Genomic DNA, 13896 nt, shown 5'->3' with positions numbered 1-13896 from the left:
TTGTAGACCAGGCTGGTCTCGAACTCACAGAGATCCGCCTGCCTCTGCCTCCCGAGTGCTGGGATTAAAGGCGTGCGCCACCACCGCCGGGCTCCTAGTGGTTTTCTAATGAAAGGGCAAGTTACAGGCGGTTGTGAGCTGCCCGATGTGGGTACTAGGCCCTGAACTTGGGACCTCTACAAGAGCATCAAGTGCTCTTAACTGCTGACCCATCTCTCCAGCCCCAACCTGTTTTCTTTGTAACTTACACTGTCTTTGGTATTATGTTATTAGTAACAGAAATGAATAGATACACGAAGTAATAAATTGTGGGGGGAGACAGTGTTGAGATGGCTTAGTGAGTTAAGGTACTTGCTGAGTTCAAGCCTCAAGACCCATGGGGTAGGAGCCGAGAACGGGCTCCCACAAGTCGGCCTGACTTCCACACCTGTGCTGCAGCATGTGTGACCACACACATACACAAACACAATATATATATAAAAAGCTGCAAGTGGGTGGGCGTGGCTTCTAATAGAGGTCCCTGCTGGCAGCCACCTCAGTCCAAGGTCAAATTTGGCATCAGGAACTAGAGGATCTGCTGGGTGTGCCTTGTGACAGTTCCGTGATGTACCCAGCACCACCTAAGTGTTTTTTGCCAAATGTCTCTACCCTGAACCTCATCAGCTTGTTAACCTATCTTCTAGTTTACAGGACAGAGAACAGACTGAGCTGAACAACACTAGGGGACAAGCAGATAAAGGAGAATGTGGGACAGTGCTACAGCCGGCCTGCCTGGCCTTCAAAAGGTCAGGATGCGGAGCTGTCCTAGATAAAGCAATCAGAGAGACAAAGCCACTAGTGTAGCTACCTTAGTTGCACAATGGCCCTCAAACTCAAAAAGAGATCAGCAATAAAAGATACCTGAGGGACAAAGGACATTTGAAAAGTGCGAATGCCCAGGCATTCAGTTTTGTTGTGAGACAAGGTTTCACGCAGCCCAGGTTGGCCACAGCCAGGATAACTGTGAACTCCTGCTCCTCCTGCTGCTGCCTCCTGAACGCGGGAGTTACAGGTGTGTGTTACCATGCCCATACAAATTTCGCTCCAGTTTAAACTGCAGATTACTTCCTCTTTCCCATTTTCTCCCCTCTCTTCTTTTTTTTTTTTTTTTGGTTTTTCGAGACAGGGTTTCTCTGTGGTTTTGGAGCCTGTCCTGGAACTAGCTCTTGTAGACCAGGCTGGTCTCGAACTCACAGAGATCTGCCTGCCTCTGCCTCCCGAGTGCTGGGATTAAAGGCGTGCGCCACCACCGCCCGGCTCTCCCCTCTCTTCTAAGACTACGTTGTTATGACAGATTCTCATTATAAAGCCCTAGCTGACCTGACATTTGCTAAGTAAATCAGGTAGGCTGTGAACTTGTTACAGTCCTGCCTCTGTTGCCCAAGTGCTGGGATTGCAGGTATATGTGGATACCTCCTTATATGGCCTCCTTTACCCGGAAGTGTAGCTCAGTGGTACTAAACATGCCAAGCATGCAGGCATGGATTCCGTCCCTAGTGATGGCATCCCTAACAAAAACTGAAGCTTATTGATCAGGAACTGTAAGAAACACGGGGCCACCCAGGTCATGTGGTCAGTGTTTTCCCTTCCTGTGGCTAACCTAGACTTTGGTGGATCCTAGCTGGAAGACTCCTGCTTATAAATAGTTCTCAGAATTCAGAAACCCTTAAAAACATCCTTTCAAAGCTTTGTTTGTATGGTTGTTTTTAAGTTGGGTCTCACTCTGAATACCAGGCTAGCCTGGAACTCACTGTGTAACCCAAGCTTCCCTTGAACTGAAAGTGATCCCTGTCTTGGCCTTCCGAATACTAGGCGGTGGAAGGTTGAAGCCCCGTATCCCGCTGTGATGGCTCACCTAAGCTGTCAGCTTGACTGGACTGAGACAACCTAGGCCCCTGGTGGGCCCTCAAGGGTGTTTCTAGAGAGAATTAGACCAAGAGGGCTTTGACCTTATAAATGACTTCACCCATTGGTGGGTTCAGATTCTGATAAACTGCTGGGCGATTGCAGCTCCGTGGAGGGTGGCATGGTGACTCATACCTGTAAGCTCAGCACTTGGGAGGCTTGAAGTAGGAGGAATGCTGTGAGTTTCAGGCTAGCCTGGGTAATAGCTCAAGTTCTAGGCCAGCCGAGGCTATACAGAACAAGTCCCTGTTTAAAGAAACTAAAAAAAACAATGAAACAAAGTAATGTTTTTGGCTGAATAAAAAACAATCCTCTTCTTATTATAAACAAGCAAGATCAAATCTGTTTTTGGAAGAGATGAATAGTATAATGATAATCATTATTATAACAATAACAGGCACTACTAATTGATTCTTGATAGACCTTGCAGTTAATGGAGCTCCCATCAGCCTTACTGGGCAAAAACAGTAGCTAAAGCTGTCCTCTGTCCTCTGGCTAGGCACCCCAAACCTCTGTGCAAAGATCAAACCCCTTCACTGTACAGATGAGCGGATGAGCTGCTACCTAGAGGCTTGGAATTACCACTGGAAGCTGATCAGGTCCCAGACCCTCTGAAAATATGTTTCTCAGAGGACAGTAATCTCTACAGATGAGGAGACAGGCCAGAGGGACGTGTCTGTGTTAAGACACCCCTTGGGGACAGGCCAGAAGCCCAGGTCTCCCAGCAGCCCTCAGAGCTTGCTGGGAGGTGCCTGTGGGAGGTGCTGGAACATCTCACCTGCTTATAGATGAGCTCAAAGGCTCCCGTGTTACAGCTGCGGTCCAGTCGCCGGTCAATGACCACACGCAGAGTGTCTGCTTGCACACCAGCACAGAGACGGGCAGTGACAGCTGTGGAAGGTGCCATGGTGGGGCTGGCGTTGATCTCAATCAACCAGGGCCGGAAGTCTTCCCCAAACACAAAGTCGGCCCCATAGAGCTCAAAGCTGGCCTTCCGGCACTGCACAGTGTCTTGGGAGGTCTGCAGGGCGTGGATCACAGCAGCCTTCATGCCGGGTACAATGACACTAGACCAGGCATTTGGGGCGCCCACCTCCTGCAAGTGAGCCTGAAACCTTTGACTGGACCACATGTTGTCGGGGGGCAGCATCGGGTGCCGGTGGCAGGAGGCCTCCAGGTGTCTCTGGATAGAATTGTTACACAGGTGCACAGAGCTGCAGCGGAGCAGAGACACAGGCTCAGCCCTGGAGCCCAACCTCGGGGCTGCAGGCCGAATCCTGTGGTCAGCCATCCTGGGGAGCTTAACTGACATGGGAGGACAGAAGCTGCCCCTTGACCCCAGCCCCCATTCCACTGAAGGCCAGGGCTAGCCATTTCTCAGAACACTTGGGTGTTGCCGACAGGCCACAGTGGCAGGTGCTTTGGTTCACCCTTCCTGTGTGTGGCAGGGTTTGAGACGGAGAGGATGGTCAAATCCCAGCTTCACCAATGACTAGCTGTGAGACTCAAGCAAGTCATGAACCTGCTTGCCCCTCTCATCACTCGAATGGTAATAACTCACTTCATCGTGTCTGAGAAATGACTGGCACAGCCAAGCAGAAGCACTTATCGCCTGTGAAGTGTTGATAGACAGCTACCGTGTATTGCTGTATCAGTCTTCAGATGTGGAAACTGAGGCTGGCCTTTCTCTCTGGAATGGTTGCATGTCACCCAGGCTAGCTTAAAACTTGCCATGTAACTGAGGATGACAGGGAACTGGTTGTCCTGCCTCTGTCTTCCAAGTGCTGGAATCACAGGCATTCACTACTCCACCTGGCTTGATTTTGACTCCTGCTTTAGCCTCCCAAGTTCTAGGATTACAGTTAGGAGCTACCACACCTTGCTTGTTTTGGCTTCAGTGGGGGGGGGGGTGTCTCATTGCATAGCCCAGGATGTCCTTAAACTCAGAATCCTTCAGACTTAGCCTCACAAGTGCTGGGATTATAGATGGGACTACTGGGCCCCAATAGAAACTGAGGCTTGAGTTGTTTCTCACATCTCTGAAGGATCACAACCTGGATGCTGCCGAGATGGAATGTGAACCCAGGTCTCATCAAGGCTACCTCTCATCCCAAGAGCAAACCACAAGTTGCCTTTCCGCTCTAAGTTTCCCTTAGTCTGCTATTCCCCAATCTACATTTCTTCATAACACATCCGCTTCTAGCCTGTTAGCCACGATGACTCAAGCTCATTGCTAGGGTGTAAGCCCTTGGTTAGCTGGAGTTCTCATTCTGCTCATGTTGGTATCCCTAGGGTACTCTCTTGGCAAGCTCCTGCAGGGCAGAGGACGGGCGGTGGTGAAAACCCTGCCTCCCCACCTGCAGAGTCCACTGTTCTGTCTGCTGACCTCCCTACTAAATCGGGCAGTCAGGGGAGATGGAGGAAGGGCTCACTTGTCCAGGTTCTTGAGGGAGAAGGGCTGTGTGGAGAAGCGGATGTAGCTGTCTCGGTAGAACCACACAGTAAGTGGATTCCAGTCAGTCACCAGGAACCACTGTCTCAGGTCAAACTTGGTGCCAAAGATGAGCAGGGGCCGCTCAATGTACTTCTGCACGATCCACTTGCCGTCCTTCATCAGCATGGGGTTGCAGTCCACCAGCTTCAGCATCTCTTCCAGGTGGTCCATGCACACAATACCTGAGGGGGAACCCAGCTAGTCAGGACACGAAGGCTCGAGGACCACAGATCCCATCCTAAGCTCTCATCCCGAGTCCAGCTGAACCATCTTCCCTCTAGCAAAGCTGAGAATTTAAATAGTTTTTCTAATTAATTGTTTACTAAACTTTGATTTGCTATTAACCCCCTTGGCTTCTAGCAGTAAATAAAGGTACTAAAACTAGTAGCAAAGGTTGCTCTCCCACCTCGGCCACGGGACTTGGCTCCTGGCTTCACAATCCAGATGTTTCGATCCCCCTCCATGTCGATCTGGGGTACCACAGCCCGAAGCTGCTGTAGAATGTCTTCACAGCGCTGGACCTGGGTCTCTAGGTGTCTCAGTTCTGCCCCTTCACTGTGTAGAGACAGTGGGACTTGGGGAGGTGGGGCCTGGGGCCAAATGAGAGCATAGGACAATCGGAGACCAGGCCCCCTGCTATGCTAACCTGCTTTGGTCATGCCTGCCCGAGACACCTAGATAGGTCTCCCCACTTCCCATTCCCAAACCACCAACAGCCTCTAACCTATCCAGATTTCAGCCCTCCCCAATTCCAGTCTACCCTCTGACACTTATTTCCCTAAAATGGGGCACTCACTAAGTCAGGGACCCTGCCAGACACCCACCCCCCCAGCATCCCTCTAGGGAATTATTACTCAGTCTATTTTAGAGAAATGCAAATTGAAGGTGGGAGAGTTAAGGGACCGGCTCAAGGCTACATGCTGGATGGAGTGGCTGAGCCAGGGTGCAGGGAGCTCTCGGAGTCCACCCCTCGACACAACTCTGGCTGACAGGTGTGCTCTCCTAGCCTAAGTCTGTCTCCCACCTCACCACGATTTGTTTCTCTCCCATGCTACAGACCTATTTATTCAGTTACTGTCTGCCTCTCCCGCTGGCCTTTCTGGTATGTGGCGCAGGGGCTCGAACCCAGGGGCCCAGTAGGCTGAGCACACACACTCCTCTTAGCTACAGTGGAACCCGCAGGGCTGTCTTCTGTGGGGTTTGCTGCCTGCTGTCTCTCACTCTAACAGAACCCCTGCCACTTAGCAGGCAGTCTGCAAGTCTGTGGACTGAATGGCTGACTGTGTGCATACTTGGGTGGGAGTTGACCTAGACAGTCAGGGGTTACAGGTGTCCCAGACGGATGCCTCATTTAAACTACTGGACAAGCCGGGCGGTGGTGGCGCACGCCTTTAATCCCAGCACTCGGGAGGCAGACGCAGGCGGATCTCTGTGAGTTCAAGGCCAGCCTGGTCTACAAGAGCTAGTGCCAGGACAGGCTCCAAAGCTACAGAGAAACTCTGTCTCGAAAAACTAAAAATAAATAAACAAACAAACTACTGGACAACAAAGACCCCCTTGGGTGCTAGGCTCACTTGAACAGTTTGACCTCCCACCACGGGTAGCTTTGTTTTTAGGAGCAGCTGCAAGAACAAAGGCGGCTGTGGTGTTGCTCTGTTTGTGCTCTAACAAATAAAGATTGCCTGAAGGTCAAAGTAGGGAGCTCAGCTACCAATTAGCCCTAGAAGCCAGGCAGGAGTGGCACATACTTTAATCCCAGCACTCAGGAGACAGAGGCAGAAGGGTCTTTGTGAGTTCAAGACCACCCTGGGCTACAGGAGATTGGTCTCATCCAAAAGAGAAACAGAGCCACACCTTTAATCCCAGCACTAAGGAGGTGGAGACAGAAAGGGATATGGCTGGGCGGAGAGAGGAATGTAAGGTGGGAGGAGACAGGAGCTGACTGCATTCAGTCTGAGGATTTCTGGAAACAGGATCTTGTGCACTTTGGTCTGAGGATTCAATAGAGATAAAAGGTCTCTCTAATTGCTGCCTCCTTTACTTCTCTGATCTTTCAGCATTTACCCCTGATATCTGACTCCAGGATTTTATTATTCAATTAGAATTTGCATTCCAGGTGGCCAGATGGAGGGGCTTGAAGTTCTCTGAGGAAGAGTCCCACTGGCTCCTGATGAACTTCCTTGTGGTCTGTGTCATAGTGTCTGCCTATTAATCTGGGGTGAGGCCCAGAGGACGTGTCACCTGGGAGTGGCAAGGGCACAGGCAATTTGAAAATGTCTGCTCAGTATGATTTTTATATTTAGGAGAAAAAAAACCTGTTTTGATGGAAGTCAACTTTTTTTTTTTTTTTTTTGGTTTTTCGAGACAGGGTTTCTCTGCGGCTTTGGAGCCTGTCCTGGAAGTCAACTTTTATAAAAGGCTGGTGAAGCATGGTCTTGTTTTCTGTTTTTATTATTTTAAATTATGTGTGTATGCCTGCATGTGTGTGTGTGCGCGCGCGCACATGTGCACAGGTATTTGAGGACTCCAGAAACAATAGGTCCCTTAGAGCTGGAGTTAGAGTTGGTTATGAGCTGCCTGACACGGGTGCTGGGAACCAAATCAGAACCTCTGACACAGTTAGTGCTCTTAACCACTGAGCCCCCAAATGGGCTCACTGTAAAAATGGTAAGTGCTGAGCCCTGCAGAGCTTTAGCTCTGGAGCCTGGCGTAATGCTAGATACACAGGTGGTGCTCACCAAGGCTTGCGGCATTCTCCTGCTGCCATGCCAGAGCCTGCACCCCTGTACCACTTCCTGCCCTCTACCACTCAGGAGCCTTTGCCCAAGACGAGCTCCCAAACGCCACCCGTTCTCCCCCTGGCTCTCTTACACACCCTACAAGGTTCTGGATTCTACATCAAGGAAACCTGTTAAACTCACATTTCCAAATGTGGCCGATCACTCAGCCCCTTTCCTGTGACGTCTGTTTCCTTCCTATGGTGATTAGCATCCTGGGTCACACTGACAGATGGCCTCTAGGATGAAATCTAAGTGCTCTAGATCCTGATTTTGAGGGGACACTCAAGCCTGTGCTGACCCCACAATACAAATTGTCTTATGTTGTTTAGAAAACCCAGTGATGTTCCTGGGGTCACAGAGTTTAGGAGATGGGAAGAAAGAACTAGAATTTAAGTCTACTGACAACCCAGGCTACCACCTTGAGTCCATGCTATGCTAAGGAGAGAAAAGTAGATCGGACTCTCCTGGAGCCATTGGGAGCCTCTGAGGGTCAGGAGTGTCCAAGATAAAAGAAAGTGGGGGCTTGGTGCTCCCTGGGGTGGGTCTGACTGTAACACCTGACCATGTGCCCATAGCCCTGCCCTCTAGGGCACTTACTGGACTATTTGGTAGTAGCGCTGGAGGAAGTCGGACCACCCCTCAGGGCTGAAGTAGAGCGGGGCATCTGGGTCCTTGTCGATGTCCTTGTGGGCCATGCTGTTGAGGTGCTCCTCACACGCACTCAGCGCCTCGTCCACAAACTCTGACGACACTATCACTGCCTTTTTCTCCTGCTTCTTGGGCAGTGTGATTTCTGTAGGGATGGAAGGGACCGAAGCAGGCAGCGCGACACATGCCATCGTCCTTTGCTGAGCTGAAACCTGTCACTTACCTGAGGCCCAGAGTGAACTCAATCCCCAGCCACCCTGGGGCATGATACTCACTCACCTGGAACTGCTCTAAATTCACCGGCAACCCTAGCATTTTGTCTCCGGCCACCACTTACTGGTGGTGCATCTTACTCAACTAAGGCTCCAGCCCGAATGTCCCAAAGGTCTCTAGAGCATACCTACCCCAGCACCCACCACCCCTGGCACAACTTAGCCCTACAATGTGCCTGGAAACCTTGCCTAAGTGAACCTAGATACACATGAAGCCAACACTTACTTAACTTCCTACATCCCATCTCTCAGAATCCTGATGGACATCCACAGCCCCGAAGCTGCAGAGTGCTAAAGTACATGCAAATGGAAGCACTCAGCTGGAAATGATATGCCAACCCCTACACCAGAGGCTCAGTCCTTTGCCTACTTAAAAACTCAGGACACGCAGCCATACCCTCAACTGCCCACTTGCAGCATTGACCCATACTTAAGTTCAGCACACCGAAGTTTAAATGCAGGGTCTCTGGGCACATACGGTTCCCTGTGGCTCAGATCCTGGCACGTAAGTCTTTTGGTACCTGATCCACCTAGGTCAAATGACAGCACTTGACGGCATGTGTGTAAGGGCTCCTCCTGAAGGGCCAGGGACTTTTCTCCTTCCAGTAAAGCTGCCCCTTCCTTCCCAGAGTCCCTTGGCCACGGAGCCCCAGTATTGTAGAGGGGGAAGAGGAAGAAATATGTTGGACCAGCATGCAGAGTGTTTCTCTGTCCCCTCCCTTCCCAGGTGTTCCTTATGTGTAGGAACAGGGTTTCTTGGGGAGATATCTGTGCATAGCTGAGTTCTTCTGTGTCTTCCCAGAGAACTTGAAGTGGCTATCACAGGCAGGGATGGGCCATGTGGTCTCAGCCTGCCCTCTAAGGTGGTCAGTCAGGCCTATCCAAGGGCTGAACAATTGACAATTGACGGGTAGACAGATAAGGGGTAGGGGCAAGGGTGGACTGCAGGACAAGCGAAGGACGGACAGGTGGGTGGGGAGACAGGAAGATGGGCTGTGCAAGGGCAGGGAGGTGACGGACGGGTACCGCGCGGAAATGATGGCAGCGGTAGGTGACTGAAGTGATCGGCAAGACATGGCCGGGTGGGAAGATGATGGAGAGAAAGGGCAGACGGTGGCTGGGCGGGTAGGTGGATGGCTGGGTGAGCAGGAGTGAGCAATAGTCACAGACGGGAAGATGGAGGGGAAGGCTGGTGGCAAAGGCTGCAGTCTGGCTGTGCGACTTAAACGTGCAGATGGACAGATGAGTGGATGGTTGGCACACAGCACTGGGAGCGGAGGCAAGCACAGCACTCACCTAGGGCCTCTTCCTTTCTTGTCTGCATGGAGGAGTATGGCTTCTCTTCCGACTTTACCACCAGCTTGAGAACGTTGCGGGCAGCTGTCAGCCAGAAGTCCTCTGCTCCCAGGCAGGGATACCCTGCTCAGCCCCCAGGCTCCAGGCCTCTCCTGGTTCTGGAACCTCACCATGGCTTGCCCCATTTTGGATCCAGAACCTCATTTACCTGTCTCTCTCTAGCACCTGGCTCCTAGCCCAGTTATAGAATATCATACCCATAATGTGATAGACTTGACACAGACTGTTTCCAGATAGCCTGTACCTGTTTCATTTCTGTCTATCTCTCTCTCTCTTTTCTTTTCTTTTCTTTTCTTTTTTTTTGAAACAGGGTCTTGTAGCTTTAAGCTGTCCAGTTTGAAATTCACTATATAGACAAGGGTGGTCTCAAATTTGTTGCAATCCTGCCTCTGCTTCCCTACACTGGGGATTATGGGTGTGACCCACCTCCCATGACCCTCTTTGTCCATTTTGATACTTAACTCTAACCTGAGAACCACACTGCAGCCTAAATCCTATCTAAGGTTTAGAATGTAATTTAAAAGCTGCCATCTGCTCTGGGTCCAAATGCCAAATTCAGAACCCATATTGGAGCTGGAGCTTACTTTGCTTTAAAGACTCACAGCCTTTTCTGGAACCTGGTCCAGCCTGCAACTTACCTGGATTCCAAATAGAACCAACCCACCAACCTCTAGAACCTGCTCTAGAGTAAAAGCCTGGCTCCCTGGGCTTCTCTATACCAGGGTTGGCCAAGCTAGGGGCTCAGGAATGGAAGAACCATTAGTGGGAGGGAGGGACTGGAGCTACAGAGGAAAGAGGTGACCTGTTGTTTTCCACTGTGGGGCAGGCAACAGGAGGGGCCAGGCCTGGGCTGGAGTCCTCTTACCTATAAAGGCTTTCTTGTCATCCTCCGCCCCCAGGCGATAGCATCGTGGGAAAAAGGAGTCAGCATCAGCCTCATCGAACCATGGCAGATTCCGGAGGTTGAGACACAGGCCCACCTATGGAGACAGTTGCTGAAAGGGCTGTGGAGGATACAGAGAGTGTTGAGGGGCTCCCCCGCACGCAGCGTATGTCCAGAGGCCCAGGAAGACCCACTTGCTAGACCTGACTTGATATCCATTCATCTCCAGGTTTGCCCAGCTGAGAAGGCCTCCACCTACCCTTTCCCACCCATAAAATCATATTCCACCCAGGAAGCCTTGACAGTTCACACCATAGTGTGAATGATATCATAGCCCAGTGGTTCTCAACCTTACTAATGATGTGACCCTTTAATACAGTCCCTCATGTATGGTGAGTGCCCCCAGCCATGAAATTATTTTGTTGCTACTTCCTAACTGTAATTTTGCTACTGTTATGAATCATAATGTAAATATCTGATATGCAGATTACCTGATATGGGACCCCCAAAGAGGCCATGCCCCACAGGTTGAGAACCACTGGCATAACAGATGCTGATAAACCCCTTATCCTTTATACAGCCTTAGATAACAGACATGCTGCTATTCTCCTCTAAAGATGAGCAAGTGGCTCAGGCGGTAGTGGCGCACGCCTTTAATCCCCGCATTTGGGAGGTAGAGGCAGATGCATCTCTATGAGTTCAAGGCCAGCCTGGTCTGCAAAGTGAATCCCAGGACAGGCTCCAAAGCTACACAGAGAAACCCTGTCTCGAAAAACAAAAACAAAACAAACAAACCAAAAAGATGAGTAGGTGGAGGCTGGGAAAGGTGGAGCCACTTGCTAAGAAATCCAGTAACACTCCAAAGCCACAGAGAAACCCTGTCTCGAAAGATAAAAAAAAAAAAAAAAAAAAAAAATCCAGTAACAGACATGCTCTATTCAGGCCAGGGCCCCTTTGTTTACAATCATTGATTTGGTGTTTTTGTTTTCAAACTTCATGGGAATTGAGCCCACAATCGTCATGCCAACATATGTCAGCTATAGTTCGGGGACTACGTGAGAACCCAAGAAGCGGGGCTGCCAGCCCACAGGCCAGAATTGGAGTCCCTGGAATGCCTACCTTTGTAGTGAAGGAACCAGCACGGGCATAATGGTTTATCATCTGATCCTTGGATAGGAAGCGACAGTCCAGCACATCTCGCCGAGTGGTCCAGATGAGGTAAGGGGTCTCATTCCGAACCATGCGGGACTGGAGGAAAGGGGAGGAAATGGAGACAGGGAGGCCGGTGGGGACAGCTTCTCCCTGCCCTACCACACAGAAAGGAGAAGAGGTGTCAAGGTGTCCTCTGGACTCCCCCAGCTCTGAATAGATAAGGCGTGAGAAGACATCTTCTCCAGAGGATATACGGGGTGAGCAGACAGCAGACCCTTTCCAGCCTCCACTTGTGTTCCAAGGCAATGACTATGCACACCACGATGCCATACCTTGCTCTGTGACCATCAGTGATTGTCCCAGTAGAAGGACCATGACTCCGATCAATGCGCACAAAGCATGGACAGAGGCCCTCCATGGACCCGACCTTTCCATTCTCCCTACAACTCTGGGACACAGGATGCTCACCAGTCAGCAGCACTGTAACCGGCTCTGGTCTTTAATTTTAGAGACAGGCTCCTGCTATACAGTCCACGAAAGCCTCAAACTCGCCAGGTAGCCCAGGTTACCTTCTGACTCATGGTCTTCCTGCTTCAGCCTCCCGCTTGCTCGATTACAGATGTGCACCACTCTGTCTGTTTTCAAACTTCCCCTTCTGTGTATTGGGAAATTGCTACCTCTGTGTTTTTCAGGTCAGATGTAGTGGCACACACCCAGCACTCCAAAGGCAGAGGCAGCTGGATAGACTCTGGATCTCTGAGTTCAAAGCCAGCCTGGTTTACATATGGACACCCAGGGTTACATAGTGAAACCTTGTCTTTCAGGGAAAAGAGCAAGTAAGAGAAAAGGCTTCATGTTGACAATTTTGTGTTGTTTTTTAATGAGCTAGTCTCTGTGGCCATGTTTGTGGGGGTCTGTCACTCTGTGCCTCTCTCTGTAGAATGCACTACCTTTACCTTTAACTGTACTTAGAGGGCTTTACTGAGGACTGAATGAGCTGACACAGAAGATGCTTAGGACAAGGTGCAAAATGGCCGTGGTGGTGCTTGCCTGTTTTGTTGTTTTGTTTTGTTTTGTTTTTTCTAGACAGGGTTTCTCTGTGTAGCTCTGGTTGTCCTGGAATGCTGTACTAAACCAGGCTGGCCTTGAACTCACAGAGACCCGCCTGCCTCTGCCTCCTGAGTGCTAGGATTAAAGGTGTGCACTACCACCACCTGGACAAAAGGAAAAAAATTTAATTTATTTTTTATGTGCATTGGTGTGAAGGTGTCAGATCCCCTGAAACTGTTGTTACAGACAGTTGTGAGCTGCCATGTGGGTGATAGGAATTGAACCCGGATCCTCTGGAAGAACAGCCAATGTTCTTAACTGCTGAGCCATCTCTCCAGCCCCCCCAGGAAGAGAATCTTAATGAGGAATCATTTAGATCGGGTTGGTCGGTGGGAGGACCCAGATCACCATGGTGATGCTGTTCCACGGGCTTGGATCCTGGACTGGATATGAGGAGGGGAGGGGAGGCTGAGTGGAGAGCAAAGCCTGCATTCATTTCTCTGCTCCAGCTGTTCAAGGCCTTCACCTTGACTTCTCTGCAAGGACTGACTGTAACCTAGAACCAGGAATTAAACTTTCCATGCCAAGTTGCTTTCATTATAGAAACAGAAATGAGATTATTGAAGGCAGCCAGAAGACTTGGCACATGATGGTGCCTGAGTGGGTCCCGAGAGAATCAACTTCAGAAAATGTCCTCTGACCTTCATGTGCATGTGCAGCCCCACACCCACATACACGCATGTCACACACAAAGAAAAACATGGCGATTTCATACAGTTCACTTGGCTCTGACCTCATACCCTCTCTTCACCACACATGCCCTCCACAGCAGCACCTCTCAAATTTTGGTGTGCATGTTTCTGTATGTGGGAATGTGTGTTCTGTGTGTGCCCATGTGGAGGCCAGAGTACAATCTTGGGGTCCCATCGGGAGCCATCCATCTGGGTTTATATTTTTTAAGGAGGTATTTGGGGTTTTTTGTTTGTTGGTTTGCTTGGTCTTTTATGTTTGTTTTTGTTTTTTTTTTTGTTTTTTTTTGAGACAGGGTTTCTCTGTGTAGCCCTGGCAACCCACTCTGTAGAGCAGTCTGACCTTGAACTCACTTAGATCTCTTTGTCTCTGCCTCCCAAGTGTTGGGATTAAAGGCATTCACCACCACGGTCCAGCTGACATACCTGGATTCTGGGGCTTGAACTCGGGTCCTAACTTTATTATTAAAGAATACATTACCTTTGCTTGTCTCTTAAGTTTTTTTTTTAATATTTTTTAAATGTTTATTTATTTATTATGTATACAATATTCTGTCTGTATGTATGT

General features: G+C 50.0%; 1 protein-coding gene across 2 annotated transcripts in view; it reads right to left on the bottom strand.

Moving 5' to 3' along the window:
- LOC101985467 (tubulin monoglycylase TTLL3) overlaps window positions 1-13896 on the bottom strand; it is a 19690-nt gene that overhangs the window by 2586 nt on the left and 3208 nt on the right. For both annotated transcript variants that reach the window (XM_026788068.1, XM_005365005.3), the window contains exons 5-11: window positions 11497-11625; window positions 10360-10474; window positions 9435-9536; window positions 7816-8011; window positions 4845-4993; window positions 4377-4620; window positions 2723-3158 (exon numbers count right to left, since the gene is read on the bottom strand). In XM_026788068.1, the coding sequence (XP_026643869.1) occupies window positions 2723-3158; window positions 4377-4620; window positions 4845-4993; window positions 7816-8011; window positions 9435-9536; window positions 10360-10474; window positions 11497-11625 (1371 nt within the window). The remainder of the gene's footprint in view (window positions 1-2722; window positions 3159-4376; window positions 4621-4844; window positions 4994-7815; window positions 8012-9434; window positions 9537-10359; window positions 10475-11496; window positions 11626-13896) is intronic.

This window comes from Microtus ochrogaster, unplaced genomic scaffold (assembly GCF_000317375.1).
Source record: "Microtus ochrogaster isolate Prairie Vole_2 unplaced genomic scaffold, MicOch1.0 UNK1, whole genome shotgun sequence".
Classification (NCBI taxonomy): Eukaryota; Metazoa; Chordata; class Mammalia; order Rodentia; family Cricetidae; genus Microtus; species Microtus ochrogaster.
This window is presented reverse-complemented; position numbering and strand designations above follow the sequence as displayed.